The sequence below is a fragment of the Cyprinus carpio genome, chromosome A3 (genome assembly GCF_018340385.1).
Source record: "Cyprinus carpio isolate SPL01 chromosome A3, ASM1834038v1, whole genome shotgun sequence".
NCBI lineage: Eukaryota > Metazoa > Chordata > Actinopteri > Cypriniformes > Cyprinidae > Cyprinus > Cyprinus carpio.
In genome coordinates this window covers 10,955,483-10,982,340 of record NC_056574.1, presented here as the reverse complement: position 1 = coordinate 10,982,340, position 26,858 = coordinate 10,955,483, and the positions used below count along the sequence as shown (strand labels likewise).

General features: G+C 36.4%; 1 protein-coding gene and 1 pseudogene across 4 annotated transcripts; one reads left to right on the top strand and one right to left on the bottom strand.

The window, feature by feature from the left end:
* Window positions 1–1,595: 1,595 nt before the first annotated feature.
* Window positions 1,596–7,386, top strand: LOC122134495. Of its 4 annotated transcripts, XM_042717881.1 has the most exons (11): window positions 1,596–1,799; window positions 1,876–2,007; window positions 2,091–2,141; window positions 2,219–2,386; window positions 2,467–2,554; window positions 2,723–2,875; window positions 4,082–4,159; window positions 4,277–4,486; window positions 4,615–4,774; window positions 5,487–5,566; window positions 6,522–7,386. In XM_042717881.1, the coding sequence occupies exons 2-8, from the start codon at window positions 1,946–1,948 to the stop codon at window positions 4,364–4,366; spliced, it is 690 nt and encodes a 229-aa protein (XP_042573815.1). In that variant the 5' UTR covers window positions 1,596–1,799; window positions 1,876–1,945; the 3' UTR covers window positions 4,367–4,486; window positions 4,615–4,774; window positions 5,487–5,566; window positions 6,522–7,386. The 4 variants fall into 4 exon arrangements, 3 of the variants coding, with proteins under 3 accessions (XP_042573815.1, XP_042573829.1, XP_042573821.1); XR_006153965.1 differs by lacking the exon at window positions 2,091–2,141; XM_042717895.1 differs by lacking the exon at window positions 5,487–5,566.
* A 9,804-nt stretch (window positions 7,387–17,190) lies between these two features.
* Window positions 17,191–26,858, bottom strand: part of LOC109067077 — a 99,892-nt pseudogene continuing 90,224 nt past the window's right edge.

The following is a 26,858-nucleotide window of genomic DNA, read 5'->3' as shown; positions in this document are numbered from 1 at the left end:
AACATTTTTGTATATACCCATTTCTGATGTATTGAAGGTCCAGCTAGAGAAACAAGACATTTTTGAATCTTTTCAAAGAAGCAGTGAAAAGGCTTCAAGTGAATTTTTCGAAGATTTTTCAGACGGACAGATTTTCCAAGGACAACCCTTTTTTGGTGATCCAAATGTTGTGAGGTTACATCTGTACACAGACGAATTCGAAGTGGTTAACCCTTTAGGTTCCAAAAGGACTTTGCATAAACTCACAGCATTCTATTTCACTATTGGAAATCTTGAACCAACTTACAAATCTCAATTGAGACACATACATTTATGTATACTAGTGAAACATCAGCTTCTTCAACGATATCGTTTTAAGGACATTCTGCATCCTCTCATTCAGGATCTGAGAAATCTCTTCAAAGAAGGAATTTTGGTCAGTGTGAATGGACAAGAAATCAAATTAAAGTGTGCTTTGGCTACGATCTTCCGCTGATAATTTGTCTGCTCACAACTTGGCTGGATTTACTTGCTGTTTCAGCAGTGGACGAGTTTGCAGATTTTGTATGGTCACTTACCAAGATTTAAAATCTCATGTTAATGAAGACAACTTCATCATTCGATCTTCAGAGGTTCACAAGTACCATCTAAGTGCTCTCAGGGAGATTGGAGAGATCTCGAAAAAGACATACGGTGTAGTAAATGAATGCCCCTTTAATGACTTGGAGTACTTTGACGTCACCAAATCGTTTCCTCCAGACTTAATGCATGATTTCTTGGAGGGCATTGTGCCCCTTGTGATCACCAAAGTCATCAAAGCATTGCATTTTTCTGAAATAGTTTCACTCAGTAACATAAATGCTGAATTGGAAGCATTTCAGATTGGAAAGAACGACAAACGTAATATTCCACAGAAGTTTCCACAAAGTGTTCTGAAACAGACCAGATTGTTGGGAACAGCAGCTCAAAACTGGTGCCTTTTCAGAATATTACCATTCCTTATTGGACATTACATCCCACAAGACGAAGCACACTGGGCTGTGTATCTGAAGTGCAGAGAAATTGGTGAGATCATTTTGTCCCCCCGCATAAAAAAAACAGTCATACCTTTTCTCAGCCTCCTAATTGGAGAATTCCTCTCAGATTTCCAAGCCCTGTTTCCAGATACTTTCCCACCAAAACTGCACTTTCTCACACACTATCCTCGCCTCATTTCAGACTTTGGACCTTTGAAGTCCCTGTGGTGCATGAGGTTTGAAGGCAAGCACCAATATTTCAAAAGACTAGCCCGCAACACTTGTAATTTCAGAAACCTGTCTTACACCCTCTCTAAAAGACACCAACTGAGGCAGTGTTGGGAGTTAACATCATTGGATGCACTTCCACAACAGACATACACTGAAGGTGAACGCTCAGTTCCATTCAGGTCCTTTCCTTCTGATCTCAAAGAGGGCATCAGGAATAAAAGTAGAATTAAGGACATCCCCAGCGAGGAGACACTGGCTGTTGTCAATTCTCTTTTGACAAACAATACAAAATGCAAAAATGGAGACAGCTTCGTGATTGATGTGGCTGAGGATGGCATTCCAGTTTTCATGAAAGTGTCTAAAAATTGTCCAATTCAGGGCTATTTGGTTGATTTTTGGAAAGCTCCTAATACCCCAAAAGTTTGATTATCATAATCACGCCTTCCTTGTACAAGAGGAGAGAAAGTGGGTTGTCATTCACCCTGGGGAAGAAAAGGACTATCATGCCCTTGACACCTACAAGCATGATGATGATGTATTTATCACCCTCCATCACAGTGTTAATTCATAAAGGTATTTTTCTTTGTAATGTCCTTATTTCCTGACAGAATTACCAAAGTTTGAAAACAGTACTGATTATTTTAAATAGAGCAAGAGATTGATGGAGAAACCCTGTTGGGCTTAACAGAAAGGATGGTGCAGAGAAACTATTCCCCACAATGAAACAGCAAGTGATCTTTTTAAAGGAACTTGAAAGACTGAAGAGATCGTCTTCAATGGAGTAAGTAGGACCCATTCTCCCAGCTGTAATATGTGTATGCAAATATAAAAAAAAAATATATATATATTTTTTTTTTAATACAGACAAGAAACTGGTGTGGAAACCTCTTCGGAGATTCAAATGCATCACACTCAGTTAGTAGAATGGCTTGAATTGAAATTAGTTTATGCATTTGGCCTAGGTGAAAAATTAACACTTACTTTTTGTATAGGCAAAAGTGCTGTGAGCCGTGGCCTGCAGTTTTTAGCCTCCCTGATTTTCCACCAGAACTTAATGAATCATTACAGAGGAAGGATCCATCTTTCAAGAAAAAGGAAAAATCACATCTGCGATCACTGCTAATTCAAGTGTTGTTTGATAGCATCACAAAGTACACATGGTATACATATTATTAAAAAAAAATGCCTAAAAAGCATAAGCAAAATAGTTAATTTAAACTGATATATGCCTTTTTCTTAGGTATCCAAGCCACAAGATATACACGGATGTTCTTGGAAGTCTGATCAAAAGATTTCCTTTCCTGAAGGATACTAGCCCCTCTGGTCATGTAAGTACAATGTTACATTTCACAAGCTTAAGTCCACAGGTTTCAAACTCAACCTCAAATCTTGCTTGCCAGCAATAAATCTATTAAGTATACATGTCATTTTAGAATTACATATTCGAGGACCAGAACTGTGGTATAAATTGAATTTTTTTTTGCATGTGTCTGCAGGATACCCTTCTGCATTGTCTGCGTAACAAATTTAAAAAAGAGAGAATTCCTTTAGTGCATTCATCAGCAGTTCAAGAGATGAAGAAGAAATTTGGTGTTAAAAGGAATGCACTGGATATCTCAGTCTCTGATGGCCTTGTCTCTGAAGAGGAGGTATACACCAGTAATTTCCTAAGCATACATTAAACTTTCACTTTACAATTGGATTTGTTTACCAAAAAAAAAAGGAAATTCTGTTGTTATTTACTCACTCTCACTTGGTTCCTAAACTTTATGCAACACAAAAGGTACCCAGGGGGCAAAACACCTGTTTTTTTAGGAAATAAGACATGGGCTGCTGTAAAAGGTTGTCATATAAAAATAAAATCTATGATGTCTGAGGATCACAACCTGGGTGGACAAACCCGGTCAACATGCTTTTGGAAACTTGTAATTAGGGTCAAAACAATGCTACCTCAAATTCTGCTTTAACTCCCCGGAATCACCCAAGCATGCTAAAAAGGTTTAATTATATTCATGAATCCTGAGCCATATTTCCCTGATACGTTATGCTAGAAACAAACTGAACTTTTACATTGCAATGTCAAAATATGATTTCATCTATTAAAAGTTAACTTCACATGGTAATTTGTTTATTTTAACAACAACAAAGGGAAAAGAATGCTACCGATTACAAATGGAATGTTCAATATTTTTTTCTTTTTTTTGCCTACCTATGAATTAAGAGGCATTGTTAACTCTTTCATTCTAATTACATGTACAATCAAGGCATTGATAATTAAACCTTTTTAGCATGTTTGGGTGATTTAAAGCAGAATTTGAGGTAGCATTGTTTTGACCCCTAATTACAAGTTTCCAGCAGCTTGTTGACCAGGTTGTCCACCCAGGTTGTGATCCTCAGACATCATAGATTTCATTTTTATATGACAACCTTTTACAGCAGCCCATGTCTGCTAAACCCCCTTTGCCCCCTGGGTAAGGGTCAGATTTTGGGAATGTACTAGTTGTTCTCAATGAGTGGTGCCATTTTCTACCTTCAAAAGCTATGCAAAAGCACCATGTAAAAAATAGTTATAGTAAAGTAAAAGTAGTCCACACAACTCTTGCATTATATTCCAAGCCATACAATCTGCAGTATGAGACATACGGCCGAATCAAGTTTTTTTTTTTATTCTTGACATCCTTGAATAAAAGTCATGTGGGTTTGGAACAACAAAGGTAAACAATTAAATGGTGACAGATTTTTTTTTGGGGGGGTGAATGAATGCTTTAATTTTACTGATTATTGATTTTCAGTTATTTGTGCTATGTCACTTCTAAATATTTTTCCTTATATGAACTGTCTTTTGCTCATTTCAGCAAACAAAAAGATGCAAGACTGCAAACTTTCCAGTACTCCTGTGTACTGATAATCCGGTTTCCACCCAGTCCCAGGAGGTTTGTCTGTTTTATCTTTCTTCACTAAAATGTCTTAAAATTGCTTGGTTATTGACCAGTAATGCTAGGAGATTGTAGATATACAATAGGAATTTTGTTATCTACTACTTTTTTCAGATTATATTAAACCTGGAAAATATTGGAGAAGATCAATTAAGTTTTCAGGAGCACATTACTGTGATAAATGCTGAACTACGTAAAAGATAACCCGACTACACCAACATAAAAAATCGAATGAAATGCACTCTTTTTAAAAGAGTCGATTTAATGACAAAATCAACACGAGAGGTCATGGACATGTTCCCATTTCTTCGGGTTCCACAACTTGTGAGTATTTGTTTTTAGTGTTGTTTCCTTTGAGTTTAGTATTTCCACTGCATTTTCAAATTTTTTTGTATGAATAAAAACAGTCAAAATTGTTTTAATGATTTTTTTCTTTCTTTCTTTTTTGGTAGCTGCTGCATGAAGTGAAGATGCGGTTTGGGAAGGACCTTCATCTTAATCTAGAGTCTGCTCTTCAAGTTCTGGCCCCAAACATCTTAAATGTGGCTAGACATGGAAGTCAGAGGGATGTGCTGAAGAGTTTACTACAGCAAACTGACACAAACACAAAAAGTATGTTCTTTTTTTCCTTAACACTACCATTAGTTGCTTGGTTTGTTGAACGGTTACTGTAATAAATCTATTTATACCATGGTCTGTCTGAATATTTGATTCTGATTGGCTAAAAGGTGTGCATTAAAACAATTTGATTCACAGGTAGTTCCAGTCAGTTTAATTACAATTAAAGTTTAATGTGCTGCTTTTCAATGACATACATGCACACAAAACACTTGCACACAGAGATCGGAGATTAAAGTAATGTGAACTGAGACATTTTGCATTTCATTTTTTTTTTTTTTTTACAACCTCAGTTGCATTGCTTCACTGCCATTCATAAATCCTCTCCTGTCGTCTCATGGAGTAGTAAAGTATCCATTGTAAGCATACTTCAGAATCTCAGCAGAAGTACTTTGATTTTGGATGCTGCTCTGCTCACATACTAATTAATGATTAATGTTTGAAAGTGAAGTGTAAAATAAATTATATAAATATTTTATTTGACAAAGTAATTACAGTAATATTTCAGTCTTTATATATTAATAATTGAATTTAAAAATAAGCAAAATAATAATGTTATTATTTAGATGTTGTTATACATTCAAATTGACGGGGTTTCCAAAAACACTGTGAATGTAATGTAAACCGAGACAACCATCACAGCTAAAATAGAGTGTGAACCAGTAACCTGTTTTGTTTTTTGTTTTTGTGTAAACTGATATTGCAGATCTGGAGAAAAATGCCGCACTGCTAATCTTACCATCTTTATTCAGAGAAAACAGCAAGTTTCTCTTCTGTCTGGACAATGTAAGTTTTGATATGTCATGTTTTTGTGTTGGTGGGGGTGGGTCGTGAGCTGGTGGGGGGGTTTCAGAAAATTATCTGAACTTTAGAGTTCCAAACTGTATGACGTTCATTGTGATGAGCAGATATTTGAGATGCCGTAATTTTAAAGAATTGACAGCCACGATCACTTGATTGCATGTAGCTCTGTGAATGTGACAACAAAATTAAATAAAAAAATGTCTTGCTCTTGTAGAAGAATGTTCTAATCAAGAATGTTTTACTCTTATTGACAGTTGCTTTGTAATATCAGGAGAAATACAAAGATGTTAAAAATGCTCAGTTTCTCACAAAAACATTTGCACAATTTAAATGAAAGACGTGGAGGCAAAAAACCACTGATGCATTTTTTTTTTGGCAACAGGCCTTTAGATCTAGCATTCTGCATGCTTTAAATCAGATACAGAAATCATGTAGCTTGAACGGATTGCATTTATTTAAATTAACAACAGAGAGAAAGTGAGAAACTGCATGTGTGAATAATGTTTGTGTAGTGTCTCTTCAATAATCAAGCTGCAAGTTTAGTTAAATCAAAAACAGATACATTGTTGCTTTTTAGTTTTTCAGTATGCTATCCAAGCTATTTTATTATTGAATATTGCATTGATCTTGAAAAGAAGTTTCTGTGCTCATGATTGTTTCTGAGTTGTGTGTGCAACCTAGCCAGTGAATTGGCCCTTACCACTGTGGTAAAAAATGGTCAGTCACATCCTTAATTGTTTGGAAGAAAGTATGCAAAGGCAGTTAAAACATGACTAAGGCTATCATTCTGCCTTTTGTTTTTCACCACAGAAAAGTCATGCAAATTTTGGGCAAAATGGGGTTGACTAAATGATCATTTTTGATGGAATTTTAACTTTTGGGACTACTGTATTCTAAGTTATTTCACAAATAATTTATATGTTTTTCCAATTTGCAGGAATCAGTAAAGCCAACTCCGACTATAGTTTTTCATGAAGCTTCAAACCCCCTCCATGCAAAAAGAGCCAGCATCAATATGGAGGGTGTCAACATTGTGAGCGCAGAAATGGATGTGATGGAGGCAATGGAGTGCCTCTTTGCTACTTATTTCGTATTCAGTGTGGAATACCCCAAGCACATCACTCACACGATGAATTTTGTTGAGCACTACCTGTTTAAACTCTCCAACAGCCAAAAAAAACTGTCTGTCCCAGTGCTCAAAATGTATAACCAATTATCATAATACTTTGATATGTCATGAATAGTGCTAATGTAAAATATGTAAATATGAGGCGATTGATGTTATTCTGAAATGCTGATCTGAATTTGAATCTGTAATTACAATTCTTTATGAGTGATATTAATGTAAATGTGTAGATTTGACGTACTTAGTGTTCTGAAATGCTGATCTGAATTTTAATCTATGTATTCACATTCTTTATGAGTGATATTTATATGAATTTGTAGATTTGAAGTACTTCTATATCTGTATATTTCCATTGTGAGTTATATTAATATGGATTTATTTGTAGTTTTGAGGGACTTGATGTTGTTCTAACACTGATGGGAATTTAGATGAATCTGTATATTTGCATTATGTTTTACTGCTAGATTAATGTAATTTTGTACATTTTATGGACTTATTTTGTAATTTGTAGATGTAGGTGAAACTGTTTTCATTATTTATGAGATATTTTTTTAAATGGTTGATGTTTTAATGTTGATTTGTACATTTAAAGCCTTGAATACTTGAAATTACAGTAGCATTCTTTCAGTAATAGTCATTATTTTTGTTAATATAAATAAATTACTAGTTCTATGCACTTTGGGTGTGCTTTTTTTTCAGTATTCATGGGTGACTTTTTTATGTGAATTACATTTTTACATTTTAGGGTCTTGATGTTTGTCAATAATATGAAATATTTAATCCGGAAAGGACAAAACAAATGATAATGAATGAACCCCTAAAAGGTTCCATATAGAACCTTTTTCCTGGTTACAAAGAACCCTAAAGGGTTCTTTTGATTGAACCCTTAAAAAGGGTTTCTTTATAGAACCTTTTAGGGGTTCCAAATACGTAGCGCCTGATAGAACCTTTTAAGGTTCTATATAGAACCTTTTCTTCTAAGAGTGGCAGCGACATAACGAGATGAAAATATAGACTAGAAAACTGATTTAGGCCTACACTTGGTCTGTCCTCCGTCCATGACACTGACTCACTGCGGAGCTGCCATCTGAACGGCTCTTAACGCCGAGTGGATGGTTAGATGCATGATGGGCTAGTATTAAAAAATAATATATTGTTATATTAAAACTTGTTTTGAACAATTTCCTTGTCATTTGAATATTGATTTTAAGTAGGGAGGCAAAAAAAATAAATCGATTTAAACTGTAAATCGGATTTTTTTGTGTGAAAAAAATCGGGGATTTTTTTAGGCCATATGCCTATCGCCCAGCCCTAATGCAACAGTTTTTTTTTTTTTTTTTTTTTAAGTTAAGGCAGCCTCCTCTGAAATTAAGTTATAATACCTAACTAATACACTTTATTGCGCTATACAGTAGTCAACATTTGAAGTGGATCAAACCTTTCTTTAAAGTTGTCCTAAAACCTGTTCTGCAAGTTTGAAACCCTCATAAGACTGTCCATATGAAAGAGCAAGAGATTCACACCTTTATCTCGACCCCCACAAGTTATATAGAACTACCCCCCAGCCCCCTCCAGCTGAACTGAATTCGGTCTGTTTTTTGGCTGTGAGGAACGGTGTGTTCTCATGTTACTGGGTTTGAAAACATGCCTGTACTCACAGCAGCCTTACTCTTTTTATTCATTATTTTCCCGCAGCCCATAATATTATTTTCACTAGACCAAAATAATAACAAATTATCAATTGATAATTAATCATTATTTTTTGCCAAAATCATTGTTATTTGTGAACGTAGGCGTTTGCAGAAGTCTTTAAGACCAAGCGGAATCCTATGTAAGCTGCTCCCGCTTCACAGCGCGCGGGACTCGCGCAAACTGAAACTAACCCAACATTTAGCAAGGCAGGAAAACATTTAGTCTGCCTGAAGGAAAATGTTTCATAGACCTTCAGTTGTCATGCTTCAAAATCCCATGCCATTTGTAATTTCACTGTATTTTCACCTCCTAAATTACTACCCCGATTCTATAATGGTAAAATTTATTCAGACCGATGGCATTTTTTATGACATTATTTATTTTTATTTTTTATTTTTAGAATAGGCTAAATTGTAGCCTACATAAATGGATGAATCAAAAACAAATATAACTTTTTAACTGCAGGCAGATATAGGCCTATATTATTGTACATTACAAATATTTGGATCGTCCCTTATTTTATTAAATAATAAATTACTTATTTTCTTCAAGAATAAACATTATAAATAAATAATTAAAGAAAGAACCTCTATTAGCCCTTATTTGTAGGTTGTAGGAGATATGCGAGCGATTCATAGATTTAAAAAATCTATGAATTTAATCACATTTAAAAAAAATGTGATGCACAAAGTCATTTTAGATGCAATGGAAAAATAAAGCTGGATAAAAACATACACGAAAACACGCTAAAAAATAAATTACATTTGTGAGAGTTGCATTTTATTACATTCAGAAATAATAACGGCAGACCTAATAATGCTGTAGGCTAATGTACCAACAGGACATTTTTAGTTCCCTTCACTTTACAACAAATCCTTTACATGTAAAAAATGTATCAGAACAGAACAAGAATTACAAATATATAATTCTAATGGATAAATATAATTGCAGCAGGCCATATAATAATATAGGCTTATAAACAACAACAAAAATAATAATTAAAATAATTTAAAGCGATAGCCTACATAATGTAAGGTTGGGCTTATCTCTCTCATTCGGGACAAATCCAAACATGTTGCCCATTTGAAGCTAAACTCTTATTTATTAGGTAAAATAGGCTTTGGATTTTACACGTTTTTCAGTATCGACGGGGAAAAAAATCATAATTAGCAAAAATATTCCAAAGTGGCCCGATGCTTGCGCCGCATGGCTCGGTGAACGACTTCTGTTTCCAATGAATATGTGCGCGTGAGGCACCAGCGCGATCAAAGTCACAATTCACAATTATTGGTCACACAGTAAAGGCATAATTCAAAAATGCAAAGTGTTAGCAGTTTGAAAAATCAAGAATTATAACAGAGTTAATAAGAATTATTTGTAAATGCTGGACCGTTCTCATTTCGCTCTGCAAATGGAACCTGAAGATTATTATTTTCTTTTTTTTTTTTTAACCAAGACTGAACCGAAATGAAAAATTTTAATCCATATATATATATATATATATATATATATATATATAGATATATATATATATATATATATATATATAATGACTGTTTAAAAACAATAGCATGCATAAGAGCCTTTGTGTAAAGGCCTTTCTTTAAATTTTTGATGAGTAGAATGTAGTCTACGACTATCCTATTTTTTTAATGGCGTTTAAGGATGTTATAATGTATATTATAATGTTATTGTTGTTTAACGTCTTCGTTTCATTTTACAATTACATTCATTTCGCAAACCGTCCCTTTGCGCCACCTGGCGGTAGTTTCGCGAATGATTTTAACACGCGACTGATTTGCAGTTAACGCCGCGGCCCATTTTGGATGTCTACCTACTGTATGTACATTACTGTACTGAGCCTTATATTATAAAGGACTGAACTGCTTTACCATAGTGTTAAAGCACAACTATCTTTAAATAACATTTCTAACTTGGATAGAACCCTTTAATTTAAAAGTTACCACATTAAGCATATTATATCTTACCTAATGAAACAGTTAGACTGAATTCAGTTTCAGCTGAATGTCCAGCCTGTAGAGGACCCGTAAACCTCAAAGATCAGAGTCAGCGGATCTCCTTCAGTCAACCACTTCTGTGGAGAAAGTATCTGTCTATCCTCTGATTAGATGCTGATTAGGTTCAGTTGTCGCTCTCTCTCTTTTTCTCTCTCTCTCTCACACACACACACACACACACACACACACACACACACACACACACACACACACACACACACACACACACACAAAAGATTATGTAAGTATTAACCAGCCAGTCTATTTTAAGCCAGATATTGTACATAAAATGCCTGAAGACTTTACCCTCGCATCTCACCCAGTCCTTCCATCCATCAGACTCACTTGGAGACTTTTCTATCACATACATCTCGCTACATTTTGAATAAAATTATTACTTTGATTGGATCACTTTAGGGATGTGTCTTATCTTCACTATTGTTCATCTTGTATACAAATTCCTGTTCAAGTTCTCTTAAAAATATATATTATAAAGTATGCAGATGATACTTCTCTTGCGAGCCTCACATTATAGGGAGGAAAAGCACAGGCCTGTTTTGGATTTCTTTTTAAGCTCAAATCTCATCTCAAATATCTCCAAAACTATGGAGATGATTTATTGATTTTAGAGAGAGAGAGAGAGCAGAATATATCCCATCCAACATTAATGAATGGGGAGCACATAACACATTATAAACAACTCAGTATGATGTTGGACCATAAACTTAGATGAGATGCATGGACTGATTTTGTAAGCAAGAAGATACAACAGATAATGTGTTTCATAAAGACATATCTTTCTTTTAATGCCCATAGCAGAATGTCTTTGATGTTTTATAGGGCTTTAATTGAAAGTGTTATGATATTCTGTGTGATTTGTTGATATGGCAATGCTTCAAAGGTTCATAGGAGGTCAGTGGGGAAGGTGGTAACAATAGCGTGTAAACTGTTTGGTATACAGTTACAGAGTATAGAGAATATATATAAAGAAAGAGTGTTGAGTAAAGCTAACATTATTGTGAATGATAAGAGGCATCCTTTATCTTACGCTTTTGAAATATTGACATCTGGCTGATGATATTATATGCCCCGATGCATGAAAAACAGGCCCAAACTATCTTTTATGCCCCAAGCAATTAAATTCTTAAATTCCTCTTCCTCTAGTGTTAATTGATGGTTAGCTGGTCTGGTTAATTATATTTAGACTTATTTATATTAAATTATTGTTTATGGCAACTGTGATTGTTAAATACAGTATCTGTGAGAGTACTGTATGCTGCAAAGGTACATTATAAATACATTTAAATAAAACTGAACTGAACAGAACATCTCCCTCACAGTCTGTAAACACCAGTGGTATTTCCTGAGGATATTTAAGCTTAGTCAGGTGGTAGTCAGGTGGGCTTACCCCCCTCCTACGGGATTTTTTAAGTGGGCAGTCCCCCTGGGCCCTGCATGCTTCTTTGGCTTATTATAACATAGCCTTCATAGAGTATAGCTGTGTTCTTAGCTTGGTCAATTATTTAATAATTGACATGTAAAATCTGACTGACTGCAGTAAGAGGTCATGGTTCTTTTGCTTTCACTGTGACACTGCAAGAAGGTTTTAACAAAGCATCAGCTCCAGAATATTTTATTTTATTTTATTTTAATAAAGGAAACATGAACAGTTCAAAATAAGAAAAACCTACATGGCATTACAGAGAAGTCAGGAAACTTAGGAATGGATAATATACATGAATATACAATATACATTTGTGAAGCAGGAAAACAACACAGAGGCTACATAACATAGATATACTGAGTCTTGTCCTCAAAAGGACTGAACTGCTTTACAATAGGAGTGTGCGATATGTACCATTGCTATGCTGATGACACACAGCTAAATCCTACAGTACCTACACAAATCTCAGACTGCCTGAAGGACATTTTGGCATGGCCACTCTAACAATAAAGCACAACTTCACCATCCAGCTAGAATCATCAATAATAATAATCCCAACAAGATCAGCCAGAAATCTTGGGTTGAACTTTGATGACCAGCTGACCTTCAAAGACCACATTGCAAAGACAGGTTTGCATTGAGCAACATCAGGAAGATCAGCCTCTTCCTAACTGAACATGCAGCACAATTCCTCATCCAGACCCTTGTCATCTCTAGACTGGACTTCTGCAATGCTCTTCTGGCTGGACTTCCAGCATGTGCAATCAAACCTCTTCAAAAGATCCAGAACGCAGCAGCACGACTGGTTTTAATGAGGCTAAGAGAGCCTACGTTACCCCTCTCTTTGTCTGTCTTCACTGTCTATTGGTTGCTGTCCCGTATCAAGTTCAGATCAGCAGCACTTGCTTGCTGTATTTCTCATTTATAAGTCATTTTGAATAGAATAATCTGCTACATGAATAAATGTAAATGTAACGTCTATGATAATATTGTATATTGATTGTTTTAACAATATGTGAGCTGACAGTCACTTATTTTGGAAAAACTAAATAAAAACATGCCTTGAGAGTCCATGCATTCACTGCATGATGAAGCATGAAGGGGGCAAATACCACCCTTAAAGGGGTCATATGATGCTGCTAAAAAGAACATTATTTTGTGTATTTGGTGTAATGAAATGTATTTATGTGGTTTAAGGTTCAAAAAACACATTATTTTCCACATACTGTACATTATTGTTTCTCCTCTATGCCCTGCCTTCTGAAACGCGTCGATTTTTTACAAGGCTCATTGGTCTGAAAAGTGAGGTGTGCTGTGACTGGCCAGCCTCAAGCTTGTGATGGAAATGTTACGCCCCTTAACATATTGTGATCAGCTCCAGGCATGACGAAGCGGATATCATTCTCTTTTGGAAGGCCAAACAAATAAGTTTTGCTTCACAGTGAAACACACAGCATCTATATGACATGGCGGTGGTGGCAACAACAATACTACAACGAGAATAAAAGGTATGCCTTCTTTCTTTGCATGAACATCTGGGCGGCGTTATGCAAATCTTCCCACATACTGACGTAGAGATGTGGGGGCGTGTTAGAACGAGCCGTTTTAGGAGGGAGTGAACGAGTGTTAACTTTTATAAAGAATATCTCTTTGGATTTGAGACTTTAGTCTTTGCAACTTTACAGATCTTCTTTAGATTCACCAAGAGCTTGTAACACTCCAACGAGAAAGGAAAACTTGAAATTGCATCATATTACCCCTTTAAAAGTTAATTTCTGTCACTATTGTGAAACAACCATCTAACAAACAGCCGGCTGTTCATGACAGGCCCAAACCAACCAAAGTACCAGCACAAAAAACATTCAGCAAAATATTGTCTAATTATTGTTATCAACAAAATCCCCAAAACAGAGATTTTTTTTTTTTCATTTTTTTTTTTTTTTTCAATATCACACACCCCTAATTATGATAGTAAAGCAGAACAAAAAATATCTCAACTTTTACTTCTATGATAAACAAATACTGAAAAGCAACTGAAATAGCAGTGATGTAAGATAAACTTTCCAAAATTTTGTCAATAAACAGTTTAGTTCAGTCAGGGTGTTGTCAAGCCACAGAGAGGCATTTCATTTTAAAAAAAAATTGATGAGGTGTTGTACAGATTGACATCCATGTCCTATTTTTAAAATCAGTATGAAATGCAAAAATGTACCTTATTTAATTTCTTAGCTATTTGAAAGAAAAACATGTGAAACAGCAAATATTTACAATCCAGTAAATTCCTGATGGATACAAATCAAGTTCTGCACTACATGTTTTCTTGTTGAATATCCTGAATATTAAAATTGGTTCATGTTGACTTTAACAGAAGTGAGATGCCAAAAGTCACTCCCAAAACATGACATTTACAGTAAGTAAGAATGCTCAGCCTGAACATATGAATGAGATGCTGAGAGATTCCAGGATGAAGCAGCAGAAGATTTCTCAGCATCACAGCAGATTAATATCAAGATTGCAGTTTCTTCTCTTCCTCTCAACAGATGTAACTGTTTAAAACACACACAAAAACAACCAAACATTCACTTGAACAGGGTATAGGGGGTGGATCATGTAGAGCTAGTCATGATACATTGTTTTAATTACAGTAGATACGATAAAATTCTGATAATCTATATTGACAATATTTTAAAAAAACCTCAGAAAAAACTGCCAGAAGAGCCAACAATGGAATGTCTTTATGTACAAACTTCTGAAAATGAATTTGCCAAGTCCGATGAACAACATCCGCCGTATAAAACTTATAATATTTTTAGAAATAAAAATGGTACAAATAAATTAAATATTAAATTCCCATTTTGTTGTGGGTGGTAACAATAGCGGTGTAAATGTTTGGTTGACAGTTACAGAGTATAGAGAATATAGTATAAAGAAAGAGTGTTGAGTAAAGCTAACATTATTGTATACCTTTGAATTGTTACCATCAGTTACGCTTTTTGAAATATTGACATCTGGCTGATGATATTATATGCCCCGATGCATGAAAAACAGGCCCAAACTACTTTTATGCCCCAAGCAATTAAATTCTTAAATTCCTCTTCCTCTAGTGTTAATTGATGGTTAGCTGGTCTGGTTAATTATATTTAGACTTATTTATATTTAATTATTGTTTATGGCAACTGTGATTGTTAAAAAACAGTATCTGTGGAGAGTACTGTATGCTGCAAAGGTACATTATAAATACATTTAAATAAAACTGACACTGAAACAGAACCATCTCCCTCACAGTCTGTAAACACCAGTGGTATTTCCTGAGGATATTTAAGCTTAGTCAGGTGGTAGTCAGGTGGGCTTACCCCCCTCCTACGGGATTTTTTAAGTGGGCAGTCCCAATTAACCAAAGTAAGTAATAATATTTATAAGTAAGTAGCCTTAATAGAGTATAGCTGTGTTCTTAGCTTGGGGGTCAATTATTTAATAATTGACATAGAAATCTGACTGACTGCAGTAAGAGGTTATGGTTCTTTTGCTTTCACTGTGACACTGCAAGAATGTTTTAACAAAGCATCAGCTCCATAAAATTTAATAAAATAAAAATTAAATAAAAGTTCAAAATAACTACATGGCATTACAGAGAAGTCAGGAAACTTAGGAATGGATAATATACATGAATATACAATATACATTTGTGAAGCAGGAAAACAACACAGAGGCTACATACCATAGATATATACTGAGTCTTGTCCTCAAAAGGACTGAACTGCTTTACAATAGGAGTGTGCGATATGTACCATTGCTATGCTGATGACACACAGCTAAATCCTACAGTACCTACACAAATCTCAGACTGCCTGAAGGACATTTTGGCATGGCCACTCTAACAATTAAAGCACAACTTCACCATCCAGCTAGAATCATCAATAATAATAATCCCAACAAGATCAGCCAGAAATCTTGGGTTGAACTTTGATGACCAGCCTGACCTTCAAAGACCACATTGCAAAGACAGGTTTGCATTGAGCACCATCAGAAGATCAGCCTCTTCCTAACTGAACATGCAGTTGCAGCACAATTCCTCATCCAGACCCTTGTCATCTCTAGACTGGACTTCTGCAATGCTCTTCTGGCTGGACTTCCAGCATGTGCAATCAAACCTCTTCAAAAGATCCAGAACGCAGCAGCACGACTGGTTTTAATGAGGCTAAGAGAGCCTACGTTACCCCTCTCTTTGTCTGTCTTCACTGTCTATTGGTTGCTGTCCGTATCAAGTTCAGATCAGCAGCACTTGCTTGCTGTATTTCTCATTTATAAGTCATTTTGAATAGAATAATCTGCTACATGAATAAATGTAAATGTAACGTCTATGATAATATTGTATATATTGTTTTAACAATATGTGAGCTGACAGTCACTTATTTTGGAAAAACTAAATAAAAACATGCCTTGAGAGTCCATGCATTCACTGCATGATGAAGCATGAAGGGGGCAAATACCACCCTTAAAGGGGTCATATGATGCTGCTAAAAAAAGAACACTATTTGTGTGTATTTGGTGTAATGAAATGTATTTATGTGGTTTAAGGTTCAAAAAAAAAAACACATTATTTTCCACATACTGTACATTTTTGATTTCTCCTCTATGCCCCGCCTTCTGAAACGCGTCGATTTTTACAAAGCTCATTGGTCTGAAAAGTGAGGTGTGCTGTGACTGGCCAGCCTCAAGCTTGTGATGGAAATGTTATGCCCCTTTAACATATTGTGATCAGCTCCAGGCATGACGAAGCGGATATCATTCTCTTTTGGAAGGCCAAACAAATAAGTTTTGCTTCACAGTGAAACACACAGCATCTATACGACATGACGGTGGTGGCAACAACAATACTACAACCAGAATAAAAAGTATGCCTTCTTTCTTTGCATGAACATCTGGGCGGTGTTATGCAAATCTTCCCACATACTGACATAGAGATGTGGGGGGTGTTAGAACGAGCCGTTTTAGGAGGGAGTGAACGAGTGTTAACTTTTATAAAGAATATCTCTTTGGATTTGAGACTTTAGTCTTTGCAACTTTACAGATCTTCTTTATTCACCAAGAGCTTGTAACACTCCAACGAGAAAGGAAAACTTGAAATTGCATCATATTACCCCTTTAAAAGTTAATTTCTGTCACTATTGTGAAACAACCATCTAACAAACAGCCGGCTGTTCATGACAGGCCCAAACCAACCAAAGTACCAGCACTAAAATACACTCAGCAAAATATTGTCCAATTATTGTTATCAACAAAATCCCCAAAACAGAGATTTTTTTTTTTTCATTTTTTTTTTATCAATATCACACACCCCTAATTATGATAGTAAAGCAGAACAAAAAATATTCAACTTTTACTTCTATGATAAACAAATACTGAAAAGCAACTGAAATAGCAGTGATGTAAGATAAACTTTCCAAAATTTTGTCAATAAACAGTTTAGTTCAGTCAGGGTGTTGTCAAGCCACAGAGAGGCATTTCATTTAAAAAAAAATGAGGTGTTGTACAGATTGACATCCATGTCTATTTTTAAAATCAGTATGAAATCAAAATGTACCTTATTTAATTTCTTAGCTATTTGAAAGAAAAACAATGTGAAACAGCAAATATTTACAATCCAGTAAATTCCTGATGGATAAAATCAAGTTCTGCCCTACATGTTTTCTTGTTGAATATCCTGAATATTAAAATTGGTTCATGTTGACTTTAACAGAAGTGAGATGCCAAAAGTCACTCCCAAAACATGACATTTACAGTAAGTAAGAATGCTCAGCCTGAACATATGAATGAGATGCTGAGAGATTCCAGGATGAAGCAGAAGATTTCTCAGCATCACAGCAGATTAATATCAGATTGCAGTTTCTTCCTCTTCAACAGATGTAACTGTTTAAAACACACAAAAACAACCAAACATTTACTTGAACAGGTATTAGGGGTGGATCATGTAGAGCTATCATGATACATTTTTTAATTACAGTAGATACGATATAATTCTGATATCTATATGGACAATATTTTAAAAAAGCCTCAGAAAAACTGCCAAGAAAGCCAACAATGGATGTCTTTATGTACAAACTTCTGAAAAATGAATTTGCCAAGTCTATGAAACCTCCTCCGATATAAAACTTTATATTTTAGAAATAAAAATGGTACAAATAAATTAATGTTCACTTTTTTTTGTTTGTATTTAGTCTTCATACAAACAAGAAATGGGAAATCAACGTCAAATAAACATAAGACTCTCAGACTCACCTTATTAATATTAATATCTTTAACTTTAAACTATAACATAGGCTGATTATTATTATTATAGACTGAAACAAAAGTGCTTCATCCAGGATAAAAAATATGAAAAGTGCTGGAGTGCGCAACAACAAAGAAAAGTTCCCAAAAGAGTGCGCAACAACAAAAACACATGTTGCTGGAGACAGGCCGATTGAAAATGCACATTCATTCTCTGCCAGCAGGAGGCGCTTTTGGAGCGGCAGAACCCGCGGTTAACCTCTTAACGGCTGTAAACAAAGCAGCTGCGCTCATAAACGCTGCTTTATCAGATAAAAAGAAAATGCCGTCTAAACTTTTCTGAAGACAGTAGTGCCCTTCAAAGATACATTCACATAAAACACCCACACTGCGTTTTGATTCTGAAATGTGTAGTGCTCGTGTTTATTCAACAAACTCAAAGCCTTTTGGAAAATCTATTTGTGGCAGTAAGTTTTGATATTGTAGCAGCCACAACAAATAAATCAATGTATGGGAAACCATCAATGTACAGTATATTGAAATATCAGAAATGTGTTTAAAAATCATATCACCGTTATTGAAATAAATTATACCACAATATATATTGATATTGAATTATTGTCCAGCCCTAACAGGTATGTGTTTTTTCGCTCTCTAATTTAGTTTTTATGAAATACCTACCATTCTCTTTAAACTATATTTAAACAAATTAGACAAATTCTTTGCGAGTAAGAAAATGTGTATTTGTTGAATAAAAGATAAACAGGAGGAGTGAGTGATTCAATTGAACTGATTTGTATTACAACAATTACTACAATACATGTTGTTTCAAAGCAGCTTTAGTAAGCGCCTTACGGCCGGGACACACCAAGCCGAACTAGCCAATGGTGTTGTCGCCTCACATCAGCAGCGTTGGACCAAAAAGCTGTGCTCGAACACATCACACAGACTACAGTCGACGGCAAACTTAGGCTAAGTTCACGACTTGATTGTCTGTCTTTAAGTCGTTGTTGTGTTCACACTACGTGACTATGTAAATAATCCACAACTGGAGGTTACACACTACACAAGCTGACAACAACTCTGTCACCCAACAACTCTACAAACCACGCTTTGTCATGAAAACACATGTGAGAATTGGAATGGGAATGACGTGAAACAACACATGAAACAGGAGTTGTTTATTTGAAAATGGATGTCAGGAAGAAATTAGCGCTGCAAGCTGTTTGCTCAATGACAAATTTTGCTCCATTTATCATGTCAAAACTTTTCTTTAAGCCATGTTGCTGCTGATGTTTATCTTCCAGTGACCTCAACCCATGCCTTGCTTTCTCACTGGCTGTAGCTCGTTACAACACTTGACACCACGTGATGGCGAGTTGGCCAACCGGTCCAGATATTTGGCATGTTAGATATTTGTTTGCCTTCGGCAAGGTGTCAGCGAGCCTCTTTGATGTGTTGTTGTGTAGTTCACATATAAAGATTGCCGAGCGCCAATCCTGCTGATTTTCCCCCAATCACAGCCCGACCTGTCTGCGAGCTCATAAACTTGCAAATCAGGCTTAAATCTGGCTTAAAATCCTGTAGTGTAAACTTAGCCTAACACGTGCGTTCTGTGCATGCATGAGAGGAATTAAAGGGATAGTTCACCCAAAAATGAAAATTTGATGTTTATCTGCTTACCCCCAGGGCATCCAATATGTAGGTGACTTTGTTTTTTCAGTAGAACACAAATGATGATTTTAAACTCCAGCCGTTGCAGTCTTTCAGTCGTATAATGCATGGCAATGGAAACAAAATCTATGAGAGTTAAAAAAACATGCACTGACAAATCCAAATTAAACCCTGCGGCTTGTGACGATAAATTGATGTGTAAAGACACAAAACGATCAGTCTGTGCAAGAAACTGAACAGTATTTATATCGGTTTTTACCTCTGATTCACACAATGTCAAAACTGTTAGAAATTGCTCACGTGAGGCGTCTTCTTCTTACTTTATGGCGGATCGCAGACTTATATTTTGCAGACCAATTGTTTTGTGTCTTTACACATCAATGTATCGTCATGAGCCGAAGGGTTTAATTTGGATTTGTCTGTACATGTTTTTTTTTACTCTCATAGATTTTGTTTCCATTGCCATGCATTATACGACTGAGAGACTGCAAAGGCTGGAGTTAAAAATCATCATTTGTGTTCTACTGAAGAAACAAAGTCACCTACATCTTGGATGCCCTGGGGGTAAGCAGATAAACATCATATTTTAATTTTTGGGTGAACTATCACTTTAACTGTCTATATCAGCAGCTATCAATAGTATATATTCATCATTCAAAAGGAGAAATGAGATAAACGCATATATACAAAATGTAAACAAAGCAGTGCTTGCTTATTTACCATTTTGAATATCAGTAACGTTGATAACTTTAATCATTTTAAGCGGCTTATGTTGTTATGAAAACATTCACGTGTTAGAACAATTGGAAAAGATCACGTAACATTTTTAAATAACCTTCTGTCTGTACCGCCTTTTCTTTATGTGCTTATTTTCATAACTTAAGCTTTAATTATTGGGCACTGACTCTGAACTGAACATCCAATCAGCATTCTCACTCACACCGACGGTACTGACGGCCCCGACGCCGATTCAACATGTGGAATCAGGCAAACTGCCGCTGACGTGAGCCCGATGAGAGCCGACGAGTGGAACACACCAAACAAACTAGCCTGACTGTTGCTTGCCGTCGGCCTGATGTTGGCCAATGGCCGACCATTGGCTTGGTGTGTCCCGGCCTTTACAAGCTCAAAGGACAACAGGTACACAGTATTAATGATGATAATGACCAATTTGGTGTTTAACTGAATATAATTAATATAATGTAATAAATCAGTCAGACGTTTACCTCTCATCCTGCAGCATTTGAAAATCAGCACGACTGTCACTAGCAGATATGGACAAACTGCCAGTACAGAACTGAGTGTGTGGAGGACAGAGATCTGAGATTCTGAATGAGACACGGAAAAACAGACACACAAGCACTTTATCATGTACTGTATCTGAACGAGAGCATAAGAAGAAATAAACCAGCTCACAGTTTCTATCGACTCTCACCTCTGACTGAGATCCAGCTCTTGGGTGACTCTCCTCTCTCTGAGTGTTTGCAGTAGTAGAAACCCTCATGTGACTTTGAGACATTAGAGATGATCATCTCTGTAGTTTGATTCTGGATGAGTGATCCATCTTTATAGAAATCAGCTCTGAGAACTGAGCTTGTATTTTGATATAAACAGCGTAGAGTCAAAGTATCTCCTTCAGTCACAGGATGAACTGGACTCTCCAGAATCACACCAGCTACAGAAACAGAGGAAGCATAGGTCGACTGCAGATAGTCAGAGCATATAAATACCATGGTGACATTAAAAACAAGATTTTATTTAATTATTTTTTACATACAGTACCATATATATAAACTATATACTGTATACACTGTATATGAAGAGATGATCAAACTCACCTGATACTGTCAGTGTTACTGCATCACTGATGTTTGATGTCCGTGATCCTCCTCTCTCTGCTCCATAACAGGAGTATTTACCTGCATCAGACTCAGTAACAGGACTGAATGTGTGTTCCTGTAGTCCACTGAAAACACTGCCTGAACCATCTTTATACCAGCTGTACTGCCAGCTAGTGACTCCTTCACCATCAATGTCACATCTGAGAGTGACTGTCTCTCCTCTGAATACATGTTGAGCAGGTTTAATGGTCACTTTGGCTTTTGGTCTTTCTGTGCAATGACAACAATTTAGAATGAAAATAGTCTGCTGTTTTTACTGTATGAACATAACATACTAAATCAGGTTAGACTGAAGTGTTCTCTGTAGCTGTCATAGTCACTGAATCAGTCACTTATGAATAATTTTTTGTGTTCTAAGAGCAGTTTACTATGTGAGTAAAATACACTTGCCATGTATTGTCACTGTTACTGGTTCACTGTAATCTGTGTAATATCCTCCTCTTCGTGCTCTGCACCTGTACTCTCCTCCATCAGAGACTTTCACTGAATCAGTTTTAGTTACAGCTTCAGTAGATTCAGTATTTATATCTTTTATCCAGATAAACTCCCATCCGTCCCATGACCGATCCACCTCACATTGCAGAGTAACTGAATATCCAGTGAATAATGAACTCTGTGGCTCAACAGTCAGAGTTGGTTTGAGCAGACCTGACAAAAAATAATAATAATTGAAACGTGTTTCGGTCACAAGAAAAATTAAAACATTCTTCAAAATATCTTCTTAGGTAAAAAAAACCCAAAACATATCAGCTCACAGGTAAAAAAGCATTCAGTTGACTCTCACCTGTATATCAGCTCACAGGTAAAAAAGCATTCAGTTGACTCTCACCTGTAACTGAGATCCAGCTCTTGGGTGACTCTCCTCTCTCTGAGTGTTTGCAGTAGTAGAAACCCTCATGTGACTTTGAGACAGTAGAGATGATCATCTCTGTAGTTTGATTCTGGATGAGTGATCCATCTTTATAGAAATCAGCTCTGAGGTTTTGTGGAGTTGTAAACTGATATAAACAGCGTAGAGTCAGAGTATCTCCTTCCTGTGGCTATTGTCATATTTGCTATTCCTAGGACAAGTCAAACTATTCAAAAGCCATGACAATTCAAATAAATAAAAATTCTGTGTGATTGCTAGGACAAGTCAAAGGATTCAAAAGTCTTTCTACATATTCTATATATCCACTGGTCCAAATAAACTATATACAGTATGATTGCATTGCTGATAAAATTCTAAACTGCCATCAGAAGCCACATATACAGGATATATGTAATGAATCTATTGATGCAAGTTGAAGTAAAACCCATGTGCAGTTTCAATGAAGCCCAAAAACATAAACAAAGCAAGATGAGCAGAGACTAGACTTGGCATGAACAAACTCACCTAACAGTGGTCACACTAACAAAGCTAGACAAGAGACAATGGCAACATGAGGGCAAGGGAATCACATGACAAACCAGGAAAAATAAAGACAAGAAAATATTAACATGAAACAAAATCCAAAACCTAATGTGACATAACATAACACCAAAACCTTTGACTTGGTGACAATATATTTATGTAAATTAATGATTTCCTCTGACGTTATCTGTAATGTTTATGATCTTTTGGCGCAGGATAAGCAATTTATAGAAATTGTTAAAATAAGTTTGTTTACTGCACATTGCCAACACAGGTAACTGATCTAACACAAAGTGTATTTCTTTAGGCATATAGTTATGGAAGAAGGAATTAAGTATTATTTGTAAATATTGTATAATTAAATATTAAGTCAATCAACTATACGGCAAGTTGTTATTTTAACTGCTTCAAAATACATCATGTTAACAAAATTATTTAGAGTTACTGTACGAATAACAACAATATCATATAACACATTATTCCAGCCACTGTGAAAAACTGTACAAGGTGAATTAAGTTGTATGCGCATACCTTACAAATTTTAAATCTGTATACAGATTTCAGAATGAGCACTTTGACAATTGTAATATCATATTTTGAGGTGACTAGTTCATCCGCTTATCTGACAGAAGCTACTGTTAACTGAATAAGGAGTGAAAATGCCTGTAAAATCAATGCTTATGACATCTGTGTTGTTAGAATGCACAGGGAAACCTAATATATAGAAACACTCGTTAGGTAGTGTTTTTAATTAAAATCTAATGACTTCCTATTAATTCACTAGAATGTGTGTGTATACCAATATGACAGAGTGGTGGGCCTCACATGTTATGACCTCATGGGAAGTCCAGTTTATGTATTATAGATAAGTTTTTGGACCCCTCTTTTGATTACCGAAATTGTTGATTTTTATCTAATAGTTCAAATTTTAGCACACACACATTTCATTCCATATTCCTTTACAATCAACCTGATTGCTTTGGTTATAAACTGCCAGTGGAATTAACTGTTGTAATATAGTAATTTGCCAATAGGTGTCACTGTTGTATTGCCATGTAGTTGTGGTCACTACAGTTCTGTTATTCATTCTTCTTCTTTGTTTTTCTTCTTCTTCGTTGGATATAATAAAGAGACCATGCAACTTCAATAGGTTATGGGCCCAGATCTCCGCTAAAGCAAAAAAGAGGTAGTTTTACACAATTTTTTTTTTGTGAAATAGACAGTGTTGTGGAACTCACAATGGAGGATAAACTGTTTATTGAAAAGCTGAGTGGGCCAGAGTAACTGGGCAACGTGGAAATTTCAAATGGAACATTTGATGAAACTAAAGGACTATGGGCATGGTGATGGAGACTGACAACGTGGCAGAAGGAGCAAATGCACAGGCAAGAGCAGAATTTGAAAAACGGAAAGAAAAAGCATTTTCTGTGTTGGTGCTGAATGTGAGTACGTCTCAGTTGTACCTGATAACAAGCTGTAAGACCCCTAAGGAAGCGTGGGACACGCTAAAAGGACATTTTGAGAGAGACACTCTTGCAAACAAGCTGTTTCTGAAGAAAAAATACTTCAGATGTGAAATGAAGGAGGGAGAAAACATAACTGAACCATTTGAAACGAATGAAGGAGCTAACTGACCAGCTAGGGGCAATAGGTGCGGTGATTGAAGAGGAGGACCAGATTGTAACATTGCTGGGTAGCTTGCCAGCAAGCTATGCTACAATTGTTACTGCACTGGAAACTAAGTTGGACAGTTTTTAACACTGCAGTTTGTTCAGCAGCATTAATAAATGAAGAACAAAAACGAGTGTCTGCTGATGGTAACTATGGCGGTGCTATGTCCAGTGGTGCTGCGTCTGGAGGCGCATCAGCAATGTCAACACAAGTTCGTAGTGATATGCAGGCTAACTCCAAGGCAGTGAGAGCTGACAGATCCGGCTCGTGGAGATGTTACAAGTGTGGGAAAGAAGGACATATCAAGCGTGACTGTCCAAGTAAGAAAAAAAAACAGACTAAAACTCACAAAGCCAAAAATGTAACATGTGAACATGATGAAGACTCGTCTGAGAGTGCCTTCGTCACCAGAGAGGCAAATCAGGATAAGATGACACAACAGGTAGAGTGGTTGATCGACTCTGGAGCTTCAAAGCACATGACGTGTCATGAAGAAATTCTTCAAGACTACCAGAAATTTCCAAAAACACAGTCTGTGAAACTTGGTGATGGCAGAGTGGTTGACGCTCTAGGACTTGGTAATGTTAAACTGAGAATGGCATTAAAAACCAGTGATGTAAAAAATGTCACAATGTTTGATGTGCTGTATGTTCCCAAGTTATCCGGGAATCTCTTCTCAGTGGGAGCTGCTGTAAAAAAAGGAAATACGGTGCAGTTCAAGAAGTCTCGCTGTTTTACATCCGTGATAAAAATGGAAATCTCAGAGGAATGGGAACACAAAGATCTGATGGATTGTATCAGCTGGATGTTGAGGGAAGTTCGCCCACCTGTCACTGTGCATCAAGTGCATTAGTAGCAACCAGCTTGTGGCATCAGCGACTGGGTCACACCACTAAGTTGAAGGAACTTAAAAAACTGGTGAATGGAGTGGACTATCCTGCAGAGAAAGAAGTTTCATTCTGTGAAGCATGTGTGGAAGGCAAGCTGTCTATAAAGACACATAAGCCAGTGGGAGAAATCCGTTCCAAACGTAAACTACAGTTGGTTCATAGTGACGTCTGCGGCCCCATGCAGACTGAATCTATAGGTGGATCAAAGTACTTTGTGACTTTTATTGATGACTATTCTAGATGTTGCAAGGTGTACTTTATGAAACAGAAGAGTGAAGTTCTTTGCAAATTCAAGGAATTTGAGAAAATATTATCCAATGAGTGCGGACAGAAAATAGCAAGACTCAGAACGGATAATGGTGGGGAATACACATCCAAAGAATTTCCAAGAATACTTGAAGGCTCAAGGTATCCACCATGAGACAACTGTACCTCACACACCTCAGCAAAATGGTGTTGCAGAAAGAAAAAATAGGATATTAATTGAAGCAGCGAGAACCATGCTCTCTCACGCTAAATTAACAAAGTCTTACTGGGCAGAGGCTGTAGCAACCGCAGCTTACATACAGAACAGACTCCCCACATCTGTTCTGAAACAAGTGACGCCCTACCAGAAAGGGTGCGACAAACAGCCCAAATGTGAGTCACATGAAAGTGTTTGGTTGCGTAGCTTATGTGCACATGTCCCAGACATTGAAAGAAGAAAACTGGACAAAAAGGGCTGTGAAGCTTCGTTTCGTGGGATATGCCAACAATGCCAAGGGCTATCGCTTGTTTGACGAAGAAAAAAGAAGGATTCTAATTCGTCGGGATGTGATCTTCAACGAGTCAGACTTTGACTTGAAACAAGAAGTGGATATTTCTTGTTCGGAGAATGAAGTTATCATGAAAACTGACGAGAGAACCCCAGTCGATGCTACTGTCGATGAAACTGCTAGAGAAGGTGGCAGAATCAGAAAAACCACCTAAGAGATATGGCTATGATGAGTTTGCCGACCTGGTGACTGTTGATCATTATGCTACTGTTTGTTGTGTTGCAGAACCAAGCACACTGAAAGAGGCAATGATGAGTCCAAATGCAAAGGAATGGCAGGAGGCTGCTGACTTGGAATATGAATCACTGCTGGAAAATAAGACATGGGATTTAGTGAAACTACCAAAGGATCGGAAAGCCATAGGATCAAGATGGGTGTTT